At 58.3% G+C, this 27,998-nt stretch overlaps 1 protein-coding gene across 1 annotated transcript; it reads left to right on the top strand.

The window, feature by feature from the left end:
* Positions 1–23: 23 nt before the first annotated feature.
* On the top strand, positions 24–27,998 carry LOC142014910 (integrin alpha-M-like). Its single transcript, XM_074998181.1, has 30 exons — positions 24–157; positions 2,773–2,887; positions 3,006–3,109; positions 3,506–3,570; positions 5,649–5,763; positions 6,812–6,942; positions 7,311–7,456; positions 7,799–7,952; positions 9,045–9,195; positions 9,550–9,623; positions 9,943–10,072; positions 10,291–10,439; positions 16,501–16,641; positions 16,928–17,134; positions 17,384–17,514; positions 17,667–17,824; positions 18,141–18,295; positions 18,425–18,556; positions 19,668–19,741; positions 19,964–20,105; positions 23,501–23,614; positions 24,153–24,232; positions 24,357–24,440; positions 24,771–24,849; positions 25,106–25,213; positions 25,441–25,524; positions 25,701–25,814; positions 25,968–26,060; positions 26,197–26,307; positions 26,474–27,998. The coding sequence occupies exons 1-30, from the start codon at positions 121–123 to the stop codon at positions 26,582–26,584; spliced, it is 3,489 nt and encodes a 1,162-aa protein (XP_074854282.1). The 5' UTR covers positions 24–120; the 3' UTR covers positions 26,585–27,998.

The following is a 27,998-nucleotide window of genomic DNA, read 5'->3' as shown; positions in this document are numbered from 1 at the left end:
CCCTTCCTTCACATGACACTTATTGCACTTCTCTTTCCTGTACACTCCCTTGCTGCCTCCCCAGGCAGTGCCGTCAAAGCTCAGACCTCCTGGCACACAGCTCCGCACACCCAGCCCAGAATGGACCCCCTGCCTCTGCTCCTGTACCTGTGCACCGGTGAGTACCAGCTGGCAGGAGAGGGGAAGCAGAAATCCCCCAGGCGAGAAGCCTGGAAGAGGGGGTGGTAGCAGCTGGCCTGTCCAGACTCCTGGGTTCTGTCCCTGGCTCCAGGAAAGGAGAGGGGTCTGGGAGTCAGGACTCCCAGGTTAATTGCTGGGGAGGAGGCAATGTAAAGCAGGTGGCCTGGCCCCATTGAGCCCCCACAAACACCTCCCCGCAGCAGATGTGGGTGGGTAGCCTAGTTCCAGGCCCTCCGGCAGTGGGGTGGGAGCACCTCCCAGCAGAGCCTGTCTGCCCAGCTGCTTGGAGGGAAGCTGTGCAGAGATGCTGAGGGTCAGCCAGTAATGTCCAGAAGCTGCTGGAGGGGATCCCTGTCAGGGAGTGGTAGAGCCGCTGGCTTGGCAGATTTGGGTGTGTAAAGGGGAATGAGGTTGGATTGGCACTGACTCTGGGTAACAGCTCTGCCCTGCATCTCTATCACTCTGAGCTCCTGTCTTGAGGTCCTACCAGACCCTCCCAGGGCTGGGGTAAGAACCCAGGAGTCCTGTCTCCCAGTTCCACCTGCTCCTACCCATCCGAGCCCACCCTCCCTTGAGAAAGGAGTGGCTCCTTCCCAGGTTCCCAATTTGAGTCCTGGCCTCTCCCTTCCCCCACCCCTCTAGCCCTGTGGTCAGTCATGTTGTTGTCCAAGTCACTCCACACCCACCCAGCGAAGCCCCAGACCCATCACTTCCTCAGAGCAGTGGCTGGGGGCGACCACATCCCCTTGCACAGAAGAAAGTCCTTGTACCTGACCCCCGGCTACATGGGAACGGAACCCAGGAGTCCTGAGTCCCAGCCCCACCCCCTCCTCTAACCAGTAGACCCCCTCCCCTTCCAGAGCTGGAGATTTAATCCAACAGTCACCTCCTTGGTTCCCCTTCCCCAGCTGTGGCAGCACCCGGCTCACACCACGCCCAAGAGGGTTGCATCATAGCTCTTTCTCAATTACTTTGCAGTGCCTCGGTGGCTGCGGAGGGTGGCTGTCTGGACGAGCAGAGCCAGCAATAAGCATTAGAAAGCCCGGGCCGGCGGTGGTGGGGAGATGGGGTTAGGACATGTTGGTGAGGGTCAAACAATGCCTGTGGAAGGCTACCCAGGGCTGGTCCTGCCTGGTGGTCCCTGCGAGAGGTTCTCAAGGCCATGTGCTCTCCAATTCCCTTTCTCTGGGAAGTTCTGCCCGTTCATCCCCAGACCCCGGGCAGGGCTCCCTGTAAGCCGCCCGCAGGTGTGTCTACTGGTGGTGCTCGTCTGCTCCTGCCGCAGTGCACAGAACAATATTTATTCCACACAGGGGTGGAAAGGTTGAGCAGAACGTTGCTCCTGGGTTCGACCCCCACCCATGGGTGAGGAGTGGGGCCTGGTGAAGTGGGGGAGGGGGTCAGGACGCCAAAGCTCAGAAGCAGTAGGTTTGCAGACATTTTGGTGATGGCCAGAACGCCCAGAGTCGCCCCTCCTCCTCCACGCAAACTGCCCCCCCACCGCCTGTCTAAGGCTCGGAGAGGGAGTTTGGGTGGGGGGGGAGGCTCTGGGGGGGGGGGTTGGGGGCAGGTGAGGGTCTGGGCTGCAGGCGCTGGGAGGGAGTCGGGAGATCGGGGTGCAGGGTGCAGGGATGCATGGACCCTGCTGCGCTGCAGGTGGTCGTGGCAGGTGGAAGACCTGGGTCATTTCAAGTCACCCTGGGGTGGCAGGTGTGGCGGGGGTGCAGGCTGCTGGGGGGCTGGGGCTACTGGGGGAAGGGTGCACAGGAGATGAAGAGCTTTGGTGGAGGCCAGCCCTGGGCCAGGAATAGCCCTGGTGCCAGGGCACCGTGGGCCCTCAGAATTCACAGCCTGTATCTGAGGTCTCCCCAGGCTCTGCGGGGAGCAGGGCTCCTTGTTCCTTACCAGAAGGTCTTGTGCGTCATTCCAAGGGCCCCACACCTCCATCCATCCCCCTCTACTTGTGGACCTCCCCCTGCTTCATAGGCCCTGTGTGCCCTCATTACTCATTACCCTGTGAGCCCTCATCACTTCCTTCTCCTCTGGGTCCACCATCCACCCCATGTTCTCCTTCCCTCTCCCCTTCCTCCAGACAAGAGGACTCTGATCTCCCCTTGCCAAGGAGCCTGGGTCCTCCCTTTCCCCATCTCCACCCCCATGCCAGGACCACACGTGCATCTCCACTACACCCTTCTCCCCCTCAACCCCGCTCTCAGCCAATCAGGTGTTCAAGGTGCCCACACGCTACTGCTGGGATGAGGAACGTCACAAGGGGGTATAGCCAGTATAGCCAGACCTGGCTGAAGCTGCTGGCTCTGCTCACCAGATGCCAGCAAGTCCGTGTGCCCTCCAGGTCCCTCCTGCTGGTGTTCTGAATTCCCCTGTCCTAGGGGCTGTACAAACACAGAGCAAAGAGATGGGAGAGCCCGTGGGTGGGGTGGGAATCAAGAGTCTCCTATGCCCTGCTCTGGGAAAGGAGTGGGCTTTAGCTGGGGTTCAGTCCCAGAGCCTGGAGGGGCCAGATCCTGAGGCCTCACCCCTAGCCCCTTCTCCAGGGAAACAGCTCTAATGGCAGCTGTTTAACCCCTGCAGTGCTGGCGCCCGGCCGTGGATTCAGCATAGATGTGGAGGGACCCATCACCTTCCAGGAAGCAGCCGCAGGATTCGGGCTGAGTGTGGTGCAGTTTGGGAGCAGCGGCGCCGGGGGGTAAGGGCCAAACATGGGCTCAGGGCCCTACAAGACATGCCCATCCTGGGGGCTGCCCTGCCTGGTCCCCCAGGGATGGTGGGGCACCCCTGAGCCCCACTCTGCTCTCTCCCTGCAGGCTGCTCGTCGGGGCCCCGCTGCAGACAGGAAACGTGAATGAAACTGGCAAAGTCTACAAGTGCGACCCGGACTCCAGAGGCTGCCAGGAGATCCGCATCCAGAGTAGGGCCCTTGTGCTGGAGGGAGGGCAGACTTTGCGGGAGGGGCTGGGAGCCAGGATGCCTGGGTTCTATTCCTGTTTCTGGGAGGGGAGCGGGTTAGGGAGGTGTTGCGAGGGACGACTCAACATCAGCTTGCTGTTTCCAGCTGGGGGAAGGAAGCGCGGGCTGGTGGTTAGAGCAGGACGGGGCTGGGAACCAGGTTGCCCGGGTTCTATTTGCATTCCGTCTCAGGGCTGTGCGCATGGACTTCTCCTCCGCCCCCACAGAGCTGGGAAAGTGATTTAAGTCACGAGGCCCACGCGGGGATGGAGGTGGGGAGTGACTCAGAGAAACGGCAGACGGAACCTATCTAGCCACAAGATTTCTCAACTGGCTGTTGGCACCTGTCTCCTCCCAGGGCCCCTGGATGCAGTGAACATGTCCCTTGGATTGTCCCTGGCTGCCAAGGACTCCAACCTCCTGGTGGGTACCACAGCCGGGGGGCTGGGGAGGGCAGCGGAACAGCTTGTTTATAGCAGGGTGTCCCCAGGAGGTGGGTGAGCCACTTGCCCAGACCTCCCTCATCAACAGCGATTGTCGGCACGCTGATGTCACGGAGCAGGTGATAACCAGGTGACTGACATCACAGTGGTTTGAGCACCTGGGGAGCCATCGCCAGGAGGGAAGTTGTGACCACGGGACGCGAGCCCTGTGCACAGTCGCAGGCGGGCTGATATGGGGGTGACGTCTGGAGGGGTGACAGGGGCAGTGGGGTTGTGGGGGGCAGATGTCTGGAATGGGGTGGCAGGAATGGGGATGTCACCCCCACTAGAGCTACTGTCCTGGTGGAAGCAAGTGGGGGGGGGCAATAGCCAGAGCAGCCTGGGGCCTAGTGGGAGAGGGGGGTCTGGCACCCACAGCAGGGATCAGCCCTCCCCGCACTCACCGGCGGTGACCAGCCAGGAAGTGGGAAAAACAGAGTGAGCTAGGGACCAGCTGTGCCTCTTCCCCTCACTGCTGCGGGCAGGTACGGGAGGGCACCCCTTCAGCTGGCACAAGGGCCCTGCTAGTCCCCTGGACCCCATCACTCAGAAGAGTGGGTTCGGGGGGAAGAGGCGGGGTGGGGCTGGGGCAGAGGAGGTGTTGTCCAGCCCTCCTCTGGGCTGGTGACGGTGCAGGGAGGAGTCACATAGTGGGGTGGTCACATAGCTGGTTCCCCCCAGCATGTCCTTCCTCACCGTCACCCTGATGGGGTGTATTATGGAAGCCCCAGTCATGGAGTACCACCCCCATTGTGCTAGGGGCTGTACAAACACAATGCAGCAACAAAGACAACAAACAATGCAAGTTTAAGACAGGAGGCGACAGCTAGCTACAGGCAGACCGACAGAGGGGGGAACAAGGAGGCAATATTGGTCAGCATGAGGGCCTGTGGTCTCGGTGCACCACCGGCCTCATTGCTGGTAAGGTTTGTTGCAGGCTTCACAGCAAAGGAGAGCAGTAAGGAGGGCTGGCCAGGACACCAGGGGATAGTTTTGTGGTTGTTTCCAAGGCGCTTGTCTCAGGCGTGAGGGGCAGCAGGGGAGACAACAGAGGGGCTGGTTGGACAACATAGCAAGTCGGCTGTCACAAGGGACTAAGCAGAGGCTCACAGAGGTCCTGTAAGCTGAGTGCCTGGGCGGCTGCCCCGGAGGGATTCAGCTGCCACCCAGCTGATTAGCAAAGCACCCACAGCCGGCTGCCTGCGTTTCTGTAGGTGGGGCACATCTGCCCATGCACATAACAAAATTTACTCCACCTCTGGCTGGGTAGAATTAGAGGGAACCCTGGAGGTGCTCAGCAATAGTTCAGCATGGAGCAAGAGATGCTAGTGGGGTGGGAACAGGCCGGAGAAGAGCCTAAAACAGGAAGACCAGGGGCTCATTTTGCTATGATAGAGAAGAGGGAAAAATGGGGGACTGCGAACGGGGGGGTGACCTGGTCACAGGAGCATCCTGAATGGAGATGAACAAGGTGTTGTGACCATGGTGAGGGGCCAATGGCCTAGGATGTTGGGTGTGGTCATGGTAGCCAGGTGCCACTAGAATGACTTGCGATGGTGTTGTGAGGATGACAGTAAGCAAGTGACATCGCCATGACAGTGACTATGTTCTTGGAAATGAGGGTGACTAGACAGTGCAATGAAACAGCAGGGAGGGTGGTAGACAGATGACATCACCACGGCGATGGTAACTGCAGAATGGCAGCGTGGGGTGACTAACAGGGAGTGTGGCAACCTAGTGGGTGATGTAGCCACGGCAACAGTGACTGGAGCTGCCTTAGCAGGGAGCATGGCAACCTGCTGGGTGATGTAGCCACAGCAACAGTGAATGGGCGTTGTCATAGTGATGTCCCCTCTCTGGGAGACAGGTGGTGGGTGCTGGGGTCCTGTCTGCCCCAAGGGCGTCTGCCAACCTGCCTGGGCCTTTCCGTCCACATCCATGGGGGAGCAGGACCAGGTCTCTCTGCTTCGCCCACAGGGTTTTGATCACCTACTGACCCCGTCCCTCTCTCGTGCCCAGGTGTGCGGCCCCACGGTGCACCGGGCCTGCGGTGAGAACATGTACGTCAATGGCTACTGCTTCCTCCTGGACCAGAGCCTCCGGCAGCTGCAGCGCATCCCAAACACCCTGGCAGGTGAGGGGCAGCCCCCCAGGGATGGAGGGAAGGGGAGCTGGGTCTAGATAAGCCAATGGGATGTGTTTGTGGGGAAGCTGGATAGCCAGTTAGACAGTCCCGTTGATTTGATTCAGGGTGTCAGTTGGACCTAGGAGCCAGGACTCCAGGGTTCTGTCTCCAGCTCTGGGAGTGGGGGAGTCTGCCGGGTTAGAGCAGGGGCTCTGGGAGGCAGGAGTTCAGGGTTCTGCTCCCAGCACTGGGAAGGAGGATGGGATGCACTTTGTCACCGCGGGGCGCGCCATGCTCTTCTCTCAACACCAGCACTTCCCAGTTTTATTTGGCCACGCATCCCTTTAAAACTTGAAAGAATTTTGCAGAACTCCATTCCCAGGCTCAAACCCCTCAGCCCCCAAATCCGCCCCTCATCCCCAAGCTTTACACCCCATCCTGCAAACCTCCCCATCCCCAGGCTTAACACCTCTCAGCCCCAAACCGGCCCCCAGGACTAACCCATCTGTATCACTGGCTGGGGAGCCTACGCTGGATGGCCATGTGCGCCCTGCTGGCGTGGAGGTGTTCGGCTGCCTTGGGTGAGCCAAGCCACACCCACCGGAAGAGTGTGGTCGCTCAGGTCACAGGGGGAGTTAGGGGCGCTCTGCGGCTCCCTGCTCTGCTGCTATTGAAATAATGAAACTAAAATTCAGTCGGTTTAACAGACGGATCCCTCCTGCCGCCCTTCCAGCCGTTAAACCAATTCAACTGAGTTGTACTGTCCGAGTGGCGGCAGAGCAGGGACCCGCCAAGGAGTGTTCTCACAGAACCCTTATTTTCACTTGCAGAACCCCAGGGTTCCCCGGAACGCCATTTGGGAAACTGGTCAAAGCCCCTCAGTGGCGGGAAGGGATGATGTTGGACTCGAGGGGCCCAGGAACTGATCCAGGGTGGAGGGGGAAGGGGAGGATACCAGGGTAGATGGGCCCCTGGGTCTGATCTAGCTCTTTCCACTGGGTTTTTCTCAGTCCCCATGGAGCTGAGTCAGGACGAACTTCTTTCCCGTCCCTCTCAGAGTGCCCCAGACGTTTCACAGACATCGTGCTCCTCATCGACGGTTCGGGCAGCATCTCTTCTGGGGACTTTGAAAAGATGAAGATGTTTATCTCAGAGATCATGACGCGTATCCACAGCGCCAACGCGCAGGTAACCAGCAGAAGGCAGACCCCTGCCTACCTCTGCTGCCCCAGCAGTCAGAGTTGACCCCGGTGCCCCACAGGGACACAAGGGGGCGCAGTGCTGCAGGGAGCAGGGGTGGAGCCTCAGCAGGGGGCGCTCTCACCTCACAGTCAGTGCTGACCCCAATGCCCCAGCATGGCGCTAGGGGGTGCTGCGCTGCAGGAGGAGCAGAAATAGATTTTGCATCCAAAATTAAGAAAAAAAAGAAAATCCTGTAGAATCAGCTCCCCCTGGACCACCTGCACCAGCCCTTAACCACGGCCGGTTCCTGCTTTTCTTACCCTCCGTCCCTTGGGTTGTTTCTAATTTCTTTCTCTCCTGGCCTCCTCCTGCAGTTCGCCCTCATGCAGTACTCGGACAGATTTAGAGAGCACTTTGACTTCTTCCAGTACCAGAGGAACCCTAACCCCTATCGCCTCCTCGCGAGGGTCTTCCAGCTCAAGGGAGCAACACACACAGCCACCGCCATCCAGAAAGTGGTGTAGGTATTGCCTTCTAAGGGACAGAACCTCCAGACTCCTGTATTCTGTCCGCTGTTCTGGGAGAGGAGTGGTCACTAGTGGTTAGAGCCATTGGGGGTGGGGAGAACTGTGAGAGAAAACTCCAGGGTTTTATGGCCAGTTCTGACCCTCCATCACTGTGTGACTTCAAGTGAGTCATGGCCTCACCCTGTGTCTCAGTTTTCTCATCAGTAAAGGGGAGACAAAAACACTGACCACCTTTCTAAAGGATTTTGCACTCAGCAATGCCAAACCAGTGGACAAGCGCCATGTTCTATAACATATCAGTAACCCTCCCATGTATTCTCCACTCCCATTTCCAGTCAGGAGCTGTTCATTTCTTGGAAGGGTGCTCGCGACGAGGCCACCAAGGTTCTCATTGTGATCACAGATGGGGAGAAATGGGGAGACCCACTTTCTTATTCCGATGTTATCCCTGAGGCGGAGAGAGCTGGGATCATCCGCTATGCCATTGGGGTGAGCTGCGGCCATGCAGAGAGCTAGCCTGGGTCTGAAGCCACGTCCAGGGATATGGGATGGGGGGAGGGGTGGGATTCCCACTGCGTCAGGGAGAAAAGCTGATGTTGGTTTGCAACTGGGCCAACATGTGACAGCTACAGCACCTTGGCTGGGTGCTGCTTTCGCGTTAGAAGTTGGGTTTTGTAACTGTCCTATAGGCCATGGGCAGACTCACCTGGCTTTGAAATCCGGTTTCCTGTATGAGAACACAGCGTGGGACGAGTGCTCCAAATTTTGGCTCATTTGAACAAGGGGTCCCTGAGATCCAGCCCCCCCCCCCCCAGTTAAACAGCAAAAGTATCTCGCTCTTATAAAGTATTTTTTGCACACAGCGGGGGGCTCATGTAACCCACACACCCATGTGTGGGTCACGGTTCCATGTAGTGGCACCTAGGCTACTTCAGAGAACGGGACCGTGAGATGTTCTAGTCCACGTTCCTGTGTGGTAGGTGCCAGAGAACTGCCCAAAGCCGGCCCTGCTGGAACCGGAGCAGATCTCTTAGAAAACCAGCCAGACTTGAAACAAAAATGACCACAGACAGGGAAACCACCAAAGCCTGTGGTGAGCTGTTCCAGCCATTAATGCCCCTCAGGGTTAAACGACTGGGAGGAGCCTAATTCCGCCACGGAACCGGCTGCACACAGCCCACCCCTTCAGCCTCACTCAGAGGGCCCCCCCCCCCCCCCAGAGATGCACCCCTCACGGTGCCCTGGAGATTGAGTTGTATAGGCCCTGGAGTGCTGACAGTTCCCATAGCAACAAGCCACCTGTGCCCTGCTGATGATACAACAGACACAACCGGGGGGCTGGAATGGGGCAGGTTGCCTAACTGCAGGCTTGGAGGCTGCTCCCCTCACACCATGTGACACTTGTGCCCACCTGCTGCAGCCCCTGAATACATACACACCAGAGTGGCACATGGCACGGATGGGGCTGTTTCTCTGTGGGGCCCAGCGGGTCTCAGGGCTGGTGGATACGTGCTCAGGGCTCTTATCAGTGACTGACACAGATGTTCTTGTCTCCCTCGTACCCTGCTCCCACCCACGAAGGTCGGTGATGCCTTCTCCAGAGAAGCTGCCCAGCAGGAGCTCCATGAGATCGCCTCTCAGCCCACCAATGAGCACGTCTTCCGCGTGGACAACTTCAACGCCCTCCAGGGCATCCAGAACCAGCTTCAGGAGAAGATCTTTGCCATCGAAGGTACCAGATCCAGGCCAGAGGAGACACCAGCTCTGGGACTCTAGAAATGGGGTCTCCAAGTCCAGGTGGGACAGGGAGCTGCTGGGAATTCAGAGCTGAAATAGGCCTCAAATATTCTCCCTCTTTCTCTGTCCAATATCCGTCTATTGATCTATCTCCTTTCTCATCCAGGCGCCCATAGGCAGGGGACTGGCTCAAGGGGTTGAGGGATGCAATACAGGACCTCCTCTCTATGGAGTGCCTGATCCCACCTCAAGGCAGGGAGAAGGGCCGGCTCCAGGGAGCAGGGGACGGGACCCGGGGCCTTTCCTATCTCTGATGGTCCCTCCCATCTCTGTTTCTCCCACCCCCCAGGCACCCAGTCCCAGAGCGGCAGCGCCTTCCAGCTGGAGATGTCTCAGGAGGGATTCAGCGCCCTGCTGTCCCCTGTGAGTGACACCCGGCCCCGGCGCGTGTCTCACACTGCCCTGAGCTGGGGCCCTGCCGGTGCTTTCAAGCTAAGGAGCTGCTTGGCCTCGTGCTTGCAGGGGAGACCATACCAGCCCAGAGCGCTGCCGAGGGCTCTGTCCCCTTCCTCTCAGGGCAGGCACAAGAGGACTTTGTGCTGCAGCCCAGTAAGGGGCGATCTCTGAGCGCTGATCGCAGTGTCCCAGCGACATGTTAGGGGTGCTGGATCTCAGGGCTTTGCATACGTGCTGCGCTGTCCATTTCCTGTAATCAGTCCCTTCGCCTGGTCTGTTGGTTTAGGATGGGTCTGTGCTGGGAGCGGTGGGAGCCTATGACTGGTCCGGTGGGATATTCCTGCATGGGAGGAGTGGGGAGCCGAGCTTCATCAACGTGTCCAGAACCTCTGCTGACATGAATGATGCTTACCTCGGTAAGGAGAATCTCTGAGAGCTGAGCTGCTCGTCCCGATTTAACCAGTTCCCGGGCCTCTCTGCAGAGATGGCTGCATTTTGGCACAAGATGGGTGTTAAACAGCGCCTGTGCTGCATCCCAGAGGTGGCCGCATCTCAGCCCTGGGAAAGTTCTGTGCAGCACTGGTCACATGGCTGTTTCCCATCTCACCTTCCCATGTTCCTCTCTTCCTTTGAGGTTATTCGTCTCAAGTCATCACAGCCAATGGGCAGAGCAGATATGTGGTTGGGGCCCCTCGCCACCAACACACTGGCAAAGTTGTCCTGTTCAGCCGAGATACCAAGGGTGGGGAATGGACATCCAGGTCGGAGCTGATGGGAGATCAGGTATGGGGAATGGTACTGGTAATGCAGAGTGCGGGTGTGAGAGGGAGAAAGCAGGATGGAGGAAGCTTGTAAGATTGTGACATTGTGTCATATTTGCATTTTGGACTTAACTTACCGAGGGGCAGAGGTTAGGGGACCAGGCCGGGGGGCGTTGGGAGCAGTCTGGTCATGGGGTGCGGTGGGGGGCTGTGGTTGGGGGATGTTGGGAATGGGCCGGGCCAGGGGGCTGTGGTGGGGGCTGCAGGGGGAGGACTGCAACTGGGGGGGTGTTGTGAGCAGGCTGGGGGCAAGGGGGGAGCTGCAGGCAGGGGGTGGGGCTCAACAACAGGGGACCCCCTGTTGGCGGGGGGGATCAAGCCGGCCCGGTCCTCCCTGCCATTTGCCATGTGTCATTTCTTCTTGCTCCCGTGGTCTTCCACAAGCCCTGACAGGGGTAGCAGCAGCAGCGCCAGCAGCCCACGAGCCCCAGGCGGGCAACACATAGCCCTGAGTGTGACGGCGGGTGGGTGGACTGAGTGGCTTCTGCCCCCTCATTCTGCATGAGAGGAGGGTCTGGGATACTTGGGTCCCTGGATTACTTTGTTTAATCCAAATGGCGTATGAACCATGATTTGGTCACCAGCAGCCAAAGGAGTGTGACTCCTTATGTCACCCCAGGGAAGACAACCCTGTCAGAAAATTCCCCACTGCCTTGTGGGTAGGTTCGAGAAAGTAAACCCAGGCAGAAAATCTGGAGTAAACCCTGGCAGAAAATCTGGAGTGGAGACCCTAAGGTGGCTTGCAGGGAGGATCCTTCAAACCTTCATTCTGGCATCTCCTTGCAGTCACCTCAGTTCCAAACGTACTGACTTCTGTCTTTCCTTTGGATTCAACTGGGGCGACCAAGAGGGGGACAGTGTCGCTTGGGCAACACACTTGCTCCAAACGCTAGCCCAGGCAATGCTGCGTGTAAGAGGATGCCAAATGGAGAGGACACTCCCATCCTTGCTGATCACATGGGAACAACACGGGAAGTGGTAGTTACGGGCTATAAGTCCTCCTCAGCTGGCAAAGAGGAGGACGCCACGGGTCACTTTCATCAGTGGGAGAAGTCATCGTGCTCCACTGGTCAGCTACTGCCCACCTCAAGCCGGGCAGCCCCCGGTCAATAAGGTCCTGACCCACCACATCTGCCTTCCTCATTGGGTGCCTGGGGATAGACCAAAAATCGAAAAGTAGATGGAAATGATGTACCCGCCAAAACACGAAATAATAAATCAGCTTGCCTCTGGCGGGGTAGCTGCAATGTGCAGGCCACATGTCCAGGACTTGAATCTGCCCATGACCTTACGAACACAGACACAATACACAAAAAAGCAGTCAAAGATCAACAGCTACACAAACAGAACATCAACATCGCTGGTCTCCAGGAAACCAGGCGGGCAGATGCTGGGTCAGTGAAAGAAACCAGCTACACTTTCTTCCGGAAGGGCTTGAGTTCCGAGGAACACCACCTCCACAGAGTTGAATTTGCTGTTCAGAACAATCTGCTGAAATCTGTCAATGTGCCTACAGCTGCATTGGAACATATTATATCCCTGAAGCTCTGCACCAAGTCAGGATATGTCAACATCATCAGTGCTTATGCACCCACGTTGGCGTCATGGGCCAAAGTCAAGGACTGCTTTTATTATAATTTTCAGAAAGTTATTGACTCCTTTGCAACTAGTGAAAAACTGTACATCCTTGGTGACTTCAATGCTAGGGTTGGACGTGACCATCAGTCCTGGCCCGTCTGCCTCACTCATCACGGTGTTGGTAAAATGAACAAAAATGGTCAAAGGCTTCTCGAATTCAGGTCTCCAAATCAGCTCTGCATCACTAATACTTTCTTTAACTTGAAAGAGTGTCATAAGGTTTCATGGAGCCACCCCAGATCCGGTCACTGGCATCAACTTGACCTTGTACTGGTATGCAGGAAACAGCTCAATGCCATCAAAATTACATGCACATATCACAATGCAGGCTGTGACACTGATCAATCCTTGATCTTCAGCAGAGTGAAAATAGTCCCAAAGAAGCTCTATATGACAAAGGAATGCAATAAGTCAAAAATCAACACCCTCAATAACAGAGACGCGCTGAAATGCTCTGTCTTCACAGGTGGTCTCACTTGCAAAATGGAACACAGATCTGAAACAAACCATTGATGAAACATGATCCATGCTGAGAGGTACAGTATAGGAATGTGCCAAATCTGCCTTTGGAATATATAAATTCTCTAACAAAGACTGGATCAATGAAAATGCTGACATTCTTAGGTCTCTTCTTGAAAAAAAAATACAAGACACATCTGAATAACATAAAGAACCCATCTCAAAGCACAAGAGATCAACTTCGACATGCAAGATCTGTTCTTCAGAGAGAATCCAGGTGGTGTGCGAAAAAGTATTGGGCCAACCTATGTTCTAATAGTCAAAAGGCAACTGATTTGGGTGACCTGAAAACCATGTATGGTGGATTGAAGAAAGCACTTGGACCAAACATTACCAAAATCACCCCACTGAAGCATTTAAATGGGCAGGTGATCAGAGACAAAAAGCTGCAGATGTCCATTTTCAAGTCTTTATTCCCATGAGCGTACAATACAACCTGAACTTGACAACCTCATCCCAATGCTTTTGGAAATGTCTGAGCTCAATGCAGAGCCTACGGTGGAGCAGCTTTCTCATGGTCTTGATGCTCTCTCCAATGGAAATGCACCAGGAAACAACAGAATCCCAGCTGAAGTCCTGAAGGCAAACAAGGCTGTGCTCTTCCCCTTCCTCTGCGATTTACTCCTAAAGTGTTAGAGAGCAGGTGATGTCCCACATGACATGAAGGATGCAAACATCATCACTCTCTATAAAAACAAAGGCGACAAGGGTGACTGCAACAACTACACAGGCATCTCGTTACTGAGCATCACAAGTAAAGCATTTGCCCGTGTCATTCTCAAACGCCCGCAAAAACTCACAGATCGAGTCTATCCAGAAACACAATGTGGCTTCAGGGCTGGCAGGTCAACAATGGACATGATATTCTCACTTTGACAACTACAGGAGAAATGCAGAGAACAAGAAAAGCCATTATTTGTAGCATTTGTGGACTTAACAAAGGCGTTTGACACAGTCAGTAGATCAGGACTATAAAGAGGATTAACCAAGATTGGCTGCCCACCAACCTTACTGAGGCTCATAACATCCTTTCACAAAACACGCAAGCAACAGTGCAATATCATGGATCTACGTCGGAACCATTTGCATTGAACAGCGGAGTCAAACAAGGGTGTGTTCTTGCCCCTACCCTCTTCGGCATATTCTTCTCAGTTCTACTAAATTATGCATTTCGAAACTCATGCAGCGATGTATTTGTCCACACAAGATTAGATGGCTCTCTCTACAACCTGGCAAGACTCAAGGCCAAAACTAAGGTCAAGAAAGTCCTCATCAGGGAAATCCTCTTTGCAGATGATACAGCTCTTGTCACTAATAATGAAGACACAGTACGGTCTCTGATGGATTCTCTATCCAGAGCCTGCAAGTTGTCTTCTCTTGATGTAAGTATGAAGAAAACTGTTGTATTCACTCAAGGTATACCTCAGCAACCCAGTGTCATTCTGGATAGCAGTCCATTAGATGTGGTTCAACAATTCTGTTACCTTGGATCGACTGTCATCACAAACCTATCCGTGGATGAAGAACCGAACATCAGAATTGGGAAGGCAGCTGCAATTTTTGGCAGACTTACGAAACGAGCATAATCCTAAACTGACAGTGAAAATAAAGATACTAGTCTATCAAGCATGTGTATCAAGCATCCTGCTATAGGGTTCTCAGGCATGGACCACTTAGTCCAACAAGGAGAGAAAATTGAACAGCTTCCGTCTTTGCTGGCTCTGCAGAATTATGAATATCAACGGGCAAGATAGTTTCAAATGCAGATGCCCTGTCAAGATCTGCTTACCCATCCTCATAGCGATCCTCAACAGCAGAAGACTACAATGGTTTGGTCATGTGAGAAGAAAGGGTGATGAACATCTTCCCAAAGAAATCCTCTTCGGCGAACTGTCATGTGGGTTGAGAACAAGAGGAAGACCAAAGCTAAGATTCATGGGTACATGCCAAAATACCAGGAAAAAATTCAACATTGATCCAAAATCTTGGGAATCTACATCATCAGATCAAAATACCTGGCGACGATTGCTACAAGGGGGCACGTTGTCTTCCAATAGTATATGTGCAAGCCATGTGAAAGAACTTTGTCTTAGAAAGAAAAACTCTCGGACTCAAGAATTCAGAAGTAGACTGACATGCGGTTATTGCAATTGACTGACTGTGCAAATCCAATATTGTAGGGATAAGCCATGAGAGAAGCTACAGACTCACACACTGCCCATAGATCCTCACCACCACTGCTAACCACCGTCTCTCGAGATGAAAAGGGGCCATAGTAATATTTGTGTTTGGCTTCACCTTCAGGAGCCTCAGGCAGAGGATAAACTTGACTGGTTTAGAGAATTGCACCACAGCTGACATTCAGCATCTCTCCCACATCCCATTGCTAGTCCCTTCACTTATAATCCAGGTAGAATTTGTAAGATGGATATGGAGATTGGCCCAGAGTCACCAAGGGACTTGGGTGTTATGACGCTTCAGGGAGGCACCTGCCCCTTTCAACAATCCATGCATGAGGGGAAGACAAGCAATCTCCCACCTAGCTCATATATTGGGCATCATCCACATGACAGCCGGAGGAGGTGAGGGAGGGCCTCTGTTATAACAAGGGTCCTACCAATTCCATGGCTGTGAACAATTCACCATGGACTGTGGCATCTGATCTCCCTGTGAAATCTGGTCTTTTGTGTAGTTTAATTCTATACCATAAGCATATCCTATACTAGAGGATAAAAGTACACAAAAGTACTCAGCATTTCTCAAAGTGGGGTTCCCTACACAAAAGGAGTTGTGCTATTGCCACTCTTACTTCTGTGCTGCCCTTCAGAGCTGGGCACCTCTCCAGCAGTCACCGCTCTCCAGCCTCTGACGTGCCCGCACAATACCCTTATAGCCCACTTTTGGGACAGGACCCTCTGTTTAAGAAGCACCGTGTCTTACGAACTTTACGTGTATATAGTTTGACATTTTCAGATACATATTTATGTATTTAGAACACCGTGAAAGTTAAGATTTAAATATCTGATACTGTGAAATTTGACATTTTAAAAATGGAATGGCAGTGAAATTTACAAAAATGGGTCATGAATGGGGTAGGACCTTTGTCATAGCTTGGGGCTTACAGTCATAAGAGCATAAGAACAGCGATATAGGGTCAGACTAAAGGGACAGAGTCTACGACAGAGAATATCTTATTGCCTCGAGGTAAAACCAGGGTACGCTCACATCTTGATTATTGTGTGCAGATTTGGTCACCTCATCTCTGAAGCGATATCTTGGCACTGGGAAAGTTCAGAAAAGGGCAACAAGCATTACTGGAGTTAGGAATGGCTGCCTTTTGAGGAGAGATATGTGTGCAGCCAGTTCCGGGGCCCGGTATGAAAAAAGTGAATACGGAAAAGTTATTTATTTGTTCCCATAACACTGTGGGTCACCAAATGTAATTAATGGGTAGCAGATTTAAAACTAAGAAAAGGAAGTTTTTCTTCACAATGCACATAGTAGGCCCATGGAGCTTCTGGCCAGAAGTTGTTGTGATGACCAGGACTGAAACAGGGTTCAAAAAGAAATTCATAGAGGTTAGACCCATCAATGGCTGTTAGCCAGGATGGGTAGGAATGGTGTCCCTCGCCTCTGTTTTTCAGAGGCTGGAAATGGACGACAGAAGAGGGATCACTCAGTGATTTCCCTGTTCTGTTCACTGCCTCCAAAGCATCTGGCATTGGCCACTGTCAGACGACAGAATCCTGGGCTAGCTGGACCTTCCATCTGACCCAATCTGGCCGTTCTTATGCACTTACGGGTCCCAATGGGAGAAGACGGAGTAGGGGACTAAACTGAAAGGGGTGACTTCTCTGCCTCTCCAGATCGGTTCATATTTTGGGGGTGCGCTGTGCGCTGTGGACCTCAACAGAGATCGGAACACGGACCTGGTTCTAATCGGAGCCCCCATGTACGACACACCTCTGAATGGAGGACAGGTCTACGTCTGTCTGGTTAACTGGCCGGTAAGAAAGATGATGGGAGCCACGGGGGGCAGGGGATGAATCGCCTCGGGTACTTGTTGGTCTGGACTGCCCTGGTCATGAGGCCGTTAGCAGGGCAGTAGCCGGTGCGCTGCTGCAGGGAGCGGGCCGAAGGAGCAGAAGAGGGCACCCTTTCCTCACAGTCAGTGCTGGCCGCCATGCCCCAGAGCAGCCCCAGGGGACACAATGCTGCAGAGGGGGCAAGGAGCCAAGTGGGGGGCTCTGCCTGAGGACAGCAAGTGCTGATCCTTCCCCTGGGGGCCTGCAGGGGGCAACGCTGATCTGCACCGAGACGCTGCAGGGGCAGACAGGGCAGGCGTTCGGGCGCTTCGGGGCCAGCATGTCGGAAATCGGCGACATCAACGGAGACGGACAGACGGACGTGGCTGTTGGGGCCCCCATGGAGAACAACAATCGCGGGGCCTTGTACATCTTCCATGGAGAAAAGGGAGGCCTCAGGCCCCAGTACAGTCAGGTGAGTCCCAAAGAGACATCATGGGGCCCCACAGCCCCCTGGTGCCTATTAGCCTGTAATTGCTCCTTTCCCATCTTTCACCTGCTGGTACCCCCAGTGCACTCACCCCTTGCCAAGCCCTTATCCTCTGCTGCCCCCTAGTGCCTACTACAGCCGCCCCTTCCCCTCCCTCACCCTCTGCTGCCCCCTAGAGCCCGTTGCACGGTACAGCCGCCCCTTTCCCTCCCCTTACTGCTCTCTGCCCCGCAGCGCATCGAGGGGTCGCAGTTCCCCAGCGGGCTGCGCTACTTTGGCCAGGCCGTCAGTGGCGGGACAGACCTGACGGGGGACGGACTGCCGGACGTCGCGGTGGGAGCGCAGGGGCAGGTCCTGCTGCTGAGGTGAGTTCTCTGTGCCCTGGCGCTGCTCCACCTGGCACCCCGGGCAGCACCAGTAAGTGGGGGGGTGTCTGTGTGGGTGTGCGCACACCGCCCCCTGCTGGAGAAAGGCCCAATGGCGGCTCAGCTGCTGCTTCCTCTGTCCACCATGGCAGGTCTCGGCCAGTGCTCAGAGTCGGGGTCTCCATCCGCTTCCAGCCCTCCATGATCCCCACCTCAGCCTTCACCTGCCAGGGGCAGGAGCAGCTCAACACAGAGGCCAGCAAGGCAGAGGTCTGCTTCACCGTCACGAAGAGCACCAGGGACAGCCTAGGTCAGACCAAACCCACACCCTGCTCCCCTTCCCCGAGCCAGCCAGTTCCCTGCCCTGGGGCCGGATCGGAACCAGCGCCCCTGGAGGGACTAGTCCCTGTGTCTCGTTCCCCACCCCCTGGAGCCAGGCAGGTTGGGGCCGGCACCTCCCAGAGGGGAAAAGCCCCGTCTTCCGTTGCCCCCTCCTGAGCCAGCCGGTCCCTCTGCCCCATGGCTGGAGTGGAGCTGATGCCCCTAGAGGGGAAAGGCCCGTGTTCTGTATCCCATTACTGATCCTGCTCTCACTTCTCTCCGTCACTTATTTCTCCTTGTGGTAGGCAACAGGCTCCTCAGCACCATCCAGTACAGCCTGGCGCTGGACCCCGGGCGGACAAAGATCCGAGCTGCCTTTGGCTCCAGTGGCCCCGTCCTGGGCAAGGAGCTGCAGCTCGGCATCGAGAAGAGATGTGAGACGTTCCAGATAATGTTACCTGTAAGTGGATGGGTCTCAGCTCCTTTGTCTCCTGCTCCCACCCTGTCCCTCCCTGTCTAACCACCCAAAGAACAAACCTCTGTATGGATCCCACCTTTCCTCATGGCCCCTATGTGTGTGTCTCCTCAGCTCTGCCCCGAGGACACCCTGACCCCCATCACCCTGCGCCTCAACTACACCCTGACGGGGGAGCCCATCACAGCCGCCCGCCGCCTCAGACCCATCCTGAGCCAGGACTCCCCGCTGGTGTCTGCAGGCTCGGTGAGGCCACCAGCACCGGGCAATGGTGTTTGTGACACTGTGGAGGTTTCAGCGGGTGTGATTTGGGATATAGCGCCTGCACAGATGGTGTCAATGCTTGGTATGAATGAGTGAAATTGTCATGTGGGGGAGCGTCTGAGGTTACAGAGTTGGTGTGTTGGTGACGTTGGTTCAGATTGTGGTGATCTTGTTGAAGATCTCGCTGAGGTTGTAGCTACAGTGCTAGTGACAGGGGTTTAGATTTGATCGTAGTGGTTTTGATGGCAGCCTGAGGTCAAGTTACAGTGATTTTGTTGGTGGCATTTCTGGTTCAGAGTATATGGATCTTGGTGTCTGTGTGAGGCAACGTTGCAGTGGCTGTGATATTGAAACTGGTGTTGATACAGAATATATTTCTGGTGGCAGTGGAGAGATGATAGTAGAGCTGGTATCAGTGTTGGTTGAGGATGTTGTGACTGTGTTGAAGGTTGCACTTTTTGTCAGACTCTACTGGTAGGTTATTGGCCTTTTGACTATAAAGATGTTGGTCAAAGCATAGTCTTAGGTAGAATGGGTGAGTTGTTGTGACAGTGTTGGTTCAAATTGTATTGATCCTGAATGTGGTTGTGACTGAGATTATACAAGCTTTGCTGACTGCGTTGGTTGTGACTGCACCATCTGCGCTGTAGGTAACAGTGTTTCAGATTGCGCTGTGAGTGGGGATCGATGAGATTGGAAGGGTGTTGGTGACAGTGTTGACTAAGATGGTTGTGGTTATTATGGTGATAAAAAATGTTGGCTAATGATGCTATTTGTTCTGGTGGTGACAGCAAAGTCTGTAGAGTGGTTCATAGTGTGGACAGAGGTTGTTGCAGCTCCATTTCTGGTGACACTGTCAAATCCATAATGGTGCTCGTGGCAGTTGTAGCCGAGAATGCAGATGCTGGTGACAGTGTTGGGGAAACTGCTATGGGGATGGGTTCACGGCCACGGTGTTCCTTCAAGCAGTATCAGTAGTGACCGTGACAACTGAGATTGCAGTATTTGTGACATTGTTGACTGGAGTTTCACAGCAATTCCCTCACACCCACTCTGCTCCCTGCTTTCTCCCTGCTCCCGGATCTCTCCCTAGCTTCCATTTGAGAAGGACTGTGGTGATGACAAAATCTGCAAGGATGAATTACACATCACCTTCAATTTCTCGGGGTAAGTCACTGCCTCTGACTCTGCCTCCCCCCATTACATGTTGAAGCCCATTTACTTCATCAGGCCTCAGATGCTGCTGCATTCCCATATGGCTTCTTGATAGGGTCTGTGATGATAGGACGCTCACAGCGCTGGACTCCCTGGCTGGGCACTGTTATGGGAAGCTCACAGAGCTGCCAGAGCACTGCTCTGAGGAAGCTCACCCCTTTATCTCCCCTGTAGCTTGAGCACCCTGGTGGTGGGCGTCACTCCCGAACTCAACACCACCGTCTCCATCCAGAACCGTGGGGAGAATTCCTACAGTACCACAGTGCGGTTCTTCTTCCCGGCCGCGCTGTCCTACCGCCGGGTCCTGCTGCTCCAGGTACCACCCCGATCCCCTCCAAGCACTGCAGACATGGGCTGGGGGTTGGACACAGGGGAGGCATGTGAGAGATTAGATGGTGAGGAGTGGGCTCTGCAGCAGGGGGCACTGTGCTGCAGGGAGGGGGCAGGGGGCTCAGCTGGGGGTGTTGTGCTGCAGGGAGGGGGGCAGGGCTCAGCTGGGGGCACTGTGCTGCAGGGAGGGGGGCAGGGCTCAGCTGGGGGCGCTGTGCTGCAGGGAGGGGGTGGGGGCTCAGCTCGGGGCGCTGTGCTGCAGGGAGGGGGTGGGGGCTCAGCTGGGGGCGCTGTGCTGCAGGGAGGGGGTGGGGGCTCAGCTGGGGGCGCTGTGCTGCAGGGAGGGGGTGGGGGCTCAGCTGGGGGCGCTGTGCTGCAGGGAGGGGGTGGGGGCTCAGCTCGGGGCGCTGTGCTGCAGGGAGGGGGGCGGGGGCTCAGCTGGGGGCGCTGTGCTGCAGGGAGGGGGGCAGGGGGCTCAGCTGGGGGCACTGTGCTGCAGGGAGGGGGCAGGGGGCTCAGCTGGGGGCGCTGTGATGCAGGGAGGGGGGTTGGGGGCTCAGCTGGGGGCGCTGTGCTGCAGGGAGCAGGGCAGGGGGCTCAGCTGGGGGCGCTGTGCTGCAGGGAGGGGGCAGGGCTCAGCTGGGGGCGCTGTGATGCAGGGAGGGGGGCGGGGGCTCAGCTGGGGGCGCTGTGCTGCAGGGAGGGGGCAGGGGGCTCAGCTGGGGGCGCTGTGATGCAGGGAGGGGGGTTGGGGGCTCAGCCGGGGGCACTGTGCTGCAGGGAGGGGGGCAGGGCTCAGCTGGGGGCACTGTGCTGCAGGGAGGGGGGTGGGGGCTCAGCCGGGGGCACTGTGATGCAGGGAGGGGGGCAGGGCTCAGCTGGGGGCGCTGTGATGCAGGGAGGGGGGCAGGGGGCTCAGCTGGGGGCACTGTGCTGCAGGGAGGGGGGCAGGGGGCTCAGCTGGGGGCGCTGTGATGCAGGGAGGGGGGCAGGGGGCTCAGCTGGGGGCGCTGTGATGCAGGGAGGGGGGCGGGGGCTCAGCTGGGGGCACTGTGCTGCAGGGAGGGGGCAGGGGGCTCAGCTGGGGGCGCTGTGATGCAGGGAGGGGGGTTGGGGGCTCAGCTGGGGGCACTGTGCTGCAGGGAGGGGGGCAGGGCTCAGCTGGGGGCACTGTGCTGCAGGGAGGGGGGCAGGGGGCTCAGCCGGGGGCACTGTGCTGCAGGGAGGGGGGTGGGGGCTCAGCCGGGGGCACTGTGCTGCAGGGAGGGGGGCAGGGCTCAGCTGGGGGCACTGTGCTGCAGGGAGGGGGGCAGGGGGCTCAGCTGGGGGCGCTGTGATGCAGGGAGGGGGGTTGGGGGCTCAGCTGGGGGCACTGTGCTGCAGGGAGGGGGGTGGGGGCTCAGCTGGGGGTGCTGTGCTGCAGGGAGGGGGGCAGGGGGCTCAGCCGGGGGCACTGTGCTGCAGGGAGGGGGGTTGGGGGCTCAGCTGGGGGTGCTGTGCTGCAGGGAGGGGGGCAGGGGGCTCAGCCGGGGGCACTGTGCTGCAGGGAGGGGGGTTGGGGGCTCAGCTGGGGGCACTGTGCTGCAGGGAGGGGGGTTGGGGGCTCAGCTGGGGGTGCTGTGCTGCAGGGAGGGGGGCAGGGGGCTCAGCCGGGGGCGCTGTGCTGCAGGGAGGGGGGTTGGGGGCTCAGCTGGGGGCACTGTGCTGCAGGGAGGGGGGTGGGGGCTCAGCTGGGGGCACTGTGCTGCAGGGAGGGGGGCAGGGCTCAGCTGGGGGCACTGTGCTGCAGGGAGGGGGGCAGGGGGCTCAGCTGGGGGCGCTGTGATGCAGGGAGGGGGGTTGGGGGCTCAGCTGGGGGCGCTGTGCTGCAGGGAGGGGGGTGGGGGCTCAGCCGGGGGCGCTGTGCTGCAGGGAGGGAGGCAGGGGGCTCAGCTGGGGGCGCTGTGCTGCAGGGAGGGGGGTGGGGGCTCAGCTGGGGGCGCTGTGCTGCAGGGAGGGGGGCAGGGGGCTCAGCTGGGGGCACTGTGCTGCAGGGAGGGGGGCGGGGGCTCAGCTGGGGGCGCTGTGATGCAGGGAGGGGGGCGGGGGCTCAGCTGGGGGCGCTGTGCTGCAGGGAGGGGGGCGGGGCTCAGCTGGGGGCGCTGTGCTGCAGGGAGGGGGGCGGGGCTCAGCTGGGGGCGCTGTGATGCAGGGAGGGGGGCGGGGGGCTCAGCTGGGGGCGCTGTGATGCAGGGAGGGGGGCGGGGCTCAGCTGGGGGCGCTGTGCTGCAGGGAGGGGGGCAGGGGGCTCAGCCGGGGGCGCTGTGCTGCAGGGAGGGGGGCAGGGGGCTCAGCAGGGGGCGCTGTGCTGCAGGGAGGGGGGCAGGGCTCAGATGGGGGCGCTGTGCTGCAGGGAGGGGGGCGGGGGCTCAGCTGGGGGCACTGTGCTGCAGGGAGGGGGCAGGGGGCTCAGCTGGGGGCGCTGTGCTGCAGGGAGGGGGGTTGGGGGCTCAGCTGGGGGCACTGTGCTGCAGGGAGGGGGGTGGGGGCTCAGCTGGGGGCACTGTGCTGCAGGGAGGGGGGCAGGGCTCAGCTGGGGGCACTGTGCTGCAGGGAGGGGGGCAGGGGGCTCAGCTGGGGGCGCTGTGATGCAGGGAGGGGGGTTGGGGGCTCAGCTGGGGGCGCTGTGCTGCAGGGAGGGGGGTGGGGGCTCAGCCGGGGGCGCTGTGCTGCAGGGAGGGAGGCAGGGGGCTCAGCTGGGGGCGCTGTGCTGCAGGGAGGGGGGTGGGGGCTCAGCTGGGGGCGCTGTGCTGCAGGGAGGGGGGCAGGGGGCTCAGCTGGGGGCGCTGTGCTGCAGGGAGGGGGGCGGGGGCTCAGCTGGGGGCGCTGTGATGCAGGGAGGGGGGCGGGGGCTCAGCTGGGGGCGCTGTGCTGCAGGGAGGGGGGCGGGGCTCAGCTGGGGGCGCTGTGCTGCAGGGAGGGGGGCGGGGCTCAGCTGGGGGCGCTGTGATGCAGGGAGGGGGGCGGGGGGCTCAGCTGGGGGCGCTGTGATGCAGGGAGGGGGGCGGGGCTCAGCTGGGGGCGCTGTGCTGCAGGGAGGGGGGCGGGGCTCAGCTGGGGGCGCTGTGCTGCAGGGAGGGGGGCAGGGGGCTCAGCCGGGGGCGCTGTGCTGCAGGGAGGGGGGCAGGGGGCTCAGCAGGGGGCGCTGTGCTGCAGGGAGGGGGGCAGGGCTCAGATGGGGGCGCTGTGCTGCAGGGAGGGGGGCGGGGGCTCAGCTGGGGGCGCTGTGCTGCAGGGAGGGGGCAGGGCTCAGCTGGGGGCACTGTGCTGCAGGGGATGGGAAGGGGTCTGAGCATAGGGGGCTTTGGTCCCCATCTCTCACTGGCTGGCCCCTGTGCTCAGTCTAACAGGAGGGCCATGGCCGTTAAGTGCAGCTCAGCTGTGGGCTCGGAGAAGCAGACTCAGAGGAACTGCACCTGCCACATCAACTCCCCCATCTTCTGGGGCGGAGCTGAGGTAGGGATGGGCCCTGGCCTGTGAACGCCCAGGGTGAGCCCAGCTGGGAGCAGAGAGGGGCAGATCCCTGGGGCAGCCCAGCCTCTGGGGAGAGATGTGCTGAGGGCAGCCCCTCCACGAAAGCCCTCTGCTCCCGCAGCAGCCAGATCACGCCCTTGGAGCTGGTCAGACAAGGGGGTTCCCCCCAGACACTTGCTCCAGCTACAGACGCAAGGCGGGGTGTGTGGGTGGGATAACAGCCGTACCGACTGTATGGCAGTGCGAGGGGTGGCTGACGTCTTCGCTGTGTGTGATAAAAGGCTGGTTAATGGGGTTTGGCCGTGACAAAAGATTTACTGAGGTCTCTGGATCCCCAGCCAGGTTAACGCTGTTCAGTGTGGGCCAGAGCCATGTTAACACCTGTCCACTCCCCGGGCTGATTGATCCAGCTCAGCTCGTACATCCGCCCCTGGCCCCGATCCCCTCTCCCAGCCCCCCAGTGTCAGGCAGTTCCCCAGGCCCTGAGCCCAGCCACTCTCCCACCCCATGTGTTTTCCAGGCCGTATTCGTTGCCACCTTTGACGTCTCCTCTGAGGCTGAACTGGGGGACAAGCTGCAGATCACGGCCAACGCCAGCAGGTGAGGGGGCTGTGCAGGGCTGGGGGGGAATGGGGAATGGGTGAGGGCAGGGCAGTGGCCTATGGCGCAGCCTCCCTGGTGGCATCTCCTCACATCTCTCTCCTTTGCCGTCCCCTCTCCCCAGTGACAATGGCGGCCCCATCACTGAGCACATGATTCACCGGGAGGAGCTGCCAGTCAAGTATGGCATCTCCATCATCCTCACTGGGTAAGTCAGTGCAGAGATGAGAGGAGAGCGCCCCCTGCTGGGCCCCCACCCTGCAACCTGCACCACAGCGCCCCCTGCTGGGCCCCCACCCTTGTTCCCTGCACCACAGCGCCCCCTGCTGGGCCCCCACCCTTGTTGCCTGCAGCACAGCGCCCCCTTGTGCTGCACTTGCTCAGAGGTGCCAGCACTGACTGTAAGGGAGTGTGTCCCCCTACTGTGGCCTTCCCAATAACACAGCGCCCCCTGCTGGACATGACACAGCACTGCCACGCTCCAGCTCCTCCCATCACACTCCTGTCTCTCTTGTTCTTTGTCCTTTGCCTTTCCCAGCCTCGAGGTGTCAACCAAGTATGTCAACTTCTCCACCAAGGCGGCGGAGACAAGCGTGCCGGTGACACATCGGTACGAGGTGAGGCCTGTGGCACCGAGTGTGCAGGTGGGAGATGGGGCAGAGGCGGGCTCAGAGCCGGGGGAGGAGTGGAACTGCCTGAGCTGGATCTAGTGGGTTGGAGCACAGGGGGTGGGGGTGGGCAGGGTATCAGGACTCCTGGGTTCTGTCCCAGCCCTGGGAGGGGAGTGGGGTCTGAGGGTTAGAGCCGGGCCTGGGGATCAGAGCTGCTGGGCTCTCTCCCTGCAGAGCCTTATGGGGAGTCTGTTCCTTTCAGGTGAAGAACCTGCGGCGGCGAATCGTCCCCATCTCGGTCACGTTCCAGTTCCCGGTGAAGCTGAGTGGGGTCCGGGTGTGGGACGCCTCTGAGGTCGTCCCCTCCCAGGTACCTGCCCCTCCTGTGCTGTGTGTGTGACGGGCCCAGTGACACCTGCCTTGCGCTACGGCGCCCCCTGCTGGGACAGGCTGCGGGGGGGAAACAGCCTCATGTCCCCTGCCCCAGCCAGCCTGTCCCCTGGCCTGGGGCTGGATCACAGCCAGCGCCCCCTAGAGGGGAAGGTTCCCGTGTCCCCTTCCCGCCCCCGTTAACTCCGTGTCTCTCTCCTGCCCCAGCCCCAGCTGGCTCAGTGCACCAGTGAGGCGGAAACGCCGGGGTCAAAGGAGTTTGTGAAGCAGATGAGTGAGCACCCCCTGCTGGTGAGTACAGGCCAGTGCGGGTCCCAGCAGCCCCTTTCCCTCCTCACTAACACACAGTGCTGGGTGCGGGGGCCTGGGCAGGGGAAGGGACCCCTGTTATGGACAGACCCAGACCTTCTGACTACATGAGTCCCTGCCCGCCCCCGCCTCACCCGGCGATATCCTTCCGCCCCCAGGACTGCTCCGTGGCCACCTGTAAGAAGATCCGGTGCAGAATCGCCTCCCTGGAAATGCAGCAGCCGCTGGAGTTCATGATCACAGGGAACGTCAGCTTCCAGTGGGTCTCCCAGGTACGAGAGCTGCACCGCCCCCCCGCCCCCCGCCCCCCCCAGTGTGATACAAAGGATTGCCCCTGTATGAACAACCTGGAACTTGCTCACAGTCTATCTGGGCTGATGCTCTTGGCTGGTTTGTGTCATCTGTGGTGCATTTCTCTCTTGCAGACGCAGCAGCAGAAAGTGAGGCTGGTGAGCGAGGCCCAAATCGAGTACGACGAGAAGAAATACACCCAGGAGGAGGGATTCGTCCAGCGCCAGGTACCACAGTGAGAGAGACAGCATTGGCTAATGGTTAGAGCTGGGAGCCAGGCCTGCAGTCTGGAGGTTTAGAACAGGGTGGGGTGGATGGTGCCAGGACTCCTGGGTCCCCATGTCACAGTCCCTTTTCCCGCAGGTGCAGACGGTGGTGGAGAGCTCCGAGGTCTATAACTACCTGCCCATCATTGTGGGCAGCAGCGTGGGGGGCCTGATCCTGCTGGCGCTCATCACTGCAGCCCTCTACAAGGTGAGTGAAGCAGGGCTTGGACCTGCCCCCCAGCCCATCACAGCAGAAGTGGAGCCTATGGCTGTCCCTGCTGGTGGGGAGGAGAGATGGGCTTTCCTTTGGGGGCTTTCCCAGCCCATCACCCACTGGCTGGCTCTCACCCACTTTCCCCTCCACCTCCTTCCAGTTTGGCTTCTTCAAGCGCCAGTACAAGGACAGGATCGGGGGTGACGAGGTGGCCCCAACCCAGACCGATGCTGCCAATGCCTCCCTTCCACCCGACGCCCCCAAGCAATAGTCTCCCTCCGTCACCTCTGTGTGCGTTGCTCCGGAGCCGCACCCCACAGTGACAAGCTGGACTTGGAACATCTCTTCAGAGCATCGGGGGTGGGCAGGGGGCAGGGTGGGGAGCCAGGACTCCTGGGTCCTACCTCCAGCTCTGGGAAGGGAGTGGGATCTAATGGGAGAGAGCAAGGGGGCCAGGAGCCAGGACTCCCAGGTTCTCTCTCCAGCTCTGGAGGGGAGTGTGGCCTGGGGCAGAGCCAGGATGAATTGAGATGGCTGCTCCAGGTCCCCTGGCCATCCTCCCAACCCTACTATGGACAGGAAGGACCCAGAGTCTCACGGGTTTGGTAAGGGGCAGTAGGTGTTGCCTCCCCCTGCCGCACTCACCCTGTGGGCAGCAGGCGCCAGAGGGGCCCTGCAGCCTGCTCTGCCCGCCCCACCGTGACCCATTGCCCTCCCAGCCGGCTGCGTTTGGCTTTAATGCAGCAGCAGAGAGCCGAGCACCCCTGCCCCCAGGTGCACCATTTCCCGCCACCGTGGAGAAGTGAGGCGCAGCAGGCCGGGACAGTGAGCTGGGGCGGAGCAGAGTCCTGCAACTCTGCTGCCACCACAGTCAGTCCCTGGGCCCTGCTGCTCAGGGGAAGTTGTAAGTGGGTGGAGCTTGGGGCGGGACTTGGGAAGGGGCGGGGCCTGCAGCAGGAGGTTTTGCCTCTAGTCCAGCGCCCCTTTTGGGACTGCCCTGTCTGGCGGGTTGAAGCAGGGAGGACGGGGAGCCAGGACTCCTGGGTTCTCTCCCAGCGTTGGGAGGGGAGTGAAGTCTAGTGCATTAGAGAGGGAGGCTGAATCTCTCTGCCCATCACTTTCCCCACTTGTGGGGTTGAGTATCCTGCCCTTTACTCACTATTCTGTGAGCAGCATGGGGCAGGGATGGACTCCCATGGCACAGCTGGAGCTCCCACAAAATCAGGTCTCCTCTGTCCCACTCAGGTTCTGTATGGCACTAGGGCCCCCATCTCCATCCAGGCCTTGAGTGGCTGGTGGATAAGTTGTAATAAAGCCAAGCTCTTGGCATGATTTTTCTCTGACTGTTTACAACCATCTCCAAACACAGCAGGGCAATAATGGTTGTTGCTCCTTTCTGGACTTGCCCCAATTTGTCCACATCTTTCCTGAAATGAACTGGATACAATAACCTGCCCAGAGCAGAGCTGAAGGAAGACTCACTTCTTCCTTGCAACACTTCTGCTTGGACATCTCAGAATGACGTTTGCTTCTTTGCAAGTGTGTTATGTAGATCATTTATATTTAGCTTGTGGTCTACTGTAACCCCATGTCCCTTTCCACAGGCCTCCTTCCTAGGCTTGCCACAGATAGTTCCTTCTTAAGCGCTGTATGTTGCATTTGACTTACTACATTTCATCCTGTTT

The sequence above is a fragment of the Carettochelys insculpta genome, chromosome 6 (genome assembly GCF_033958435.1).
Source record: "Carettochelys insculpta isolate YL-2023 chromosome 6, ASM3395843v1, whole genome shotgun sequence".
Lineage (NCBI taxonomy): Eukaryota > Metazoa > Chordata > Testudines > Carettochelyidae > Carettochelys > Carettochelys insculpta.
The sequence above is the reverse complement of the archived record's forward strand: the minus strand, read 5'-3'. Positions and strand labels throughout refer to the sequence as shown.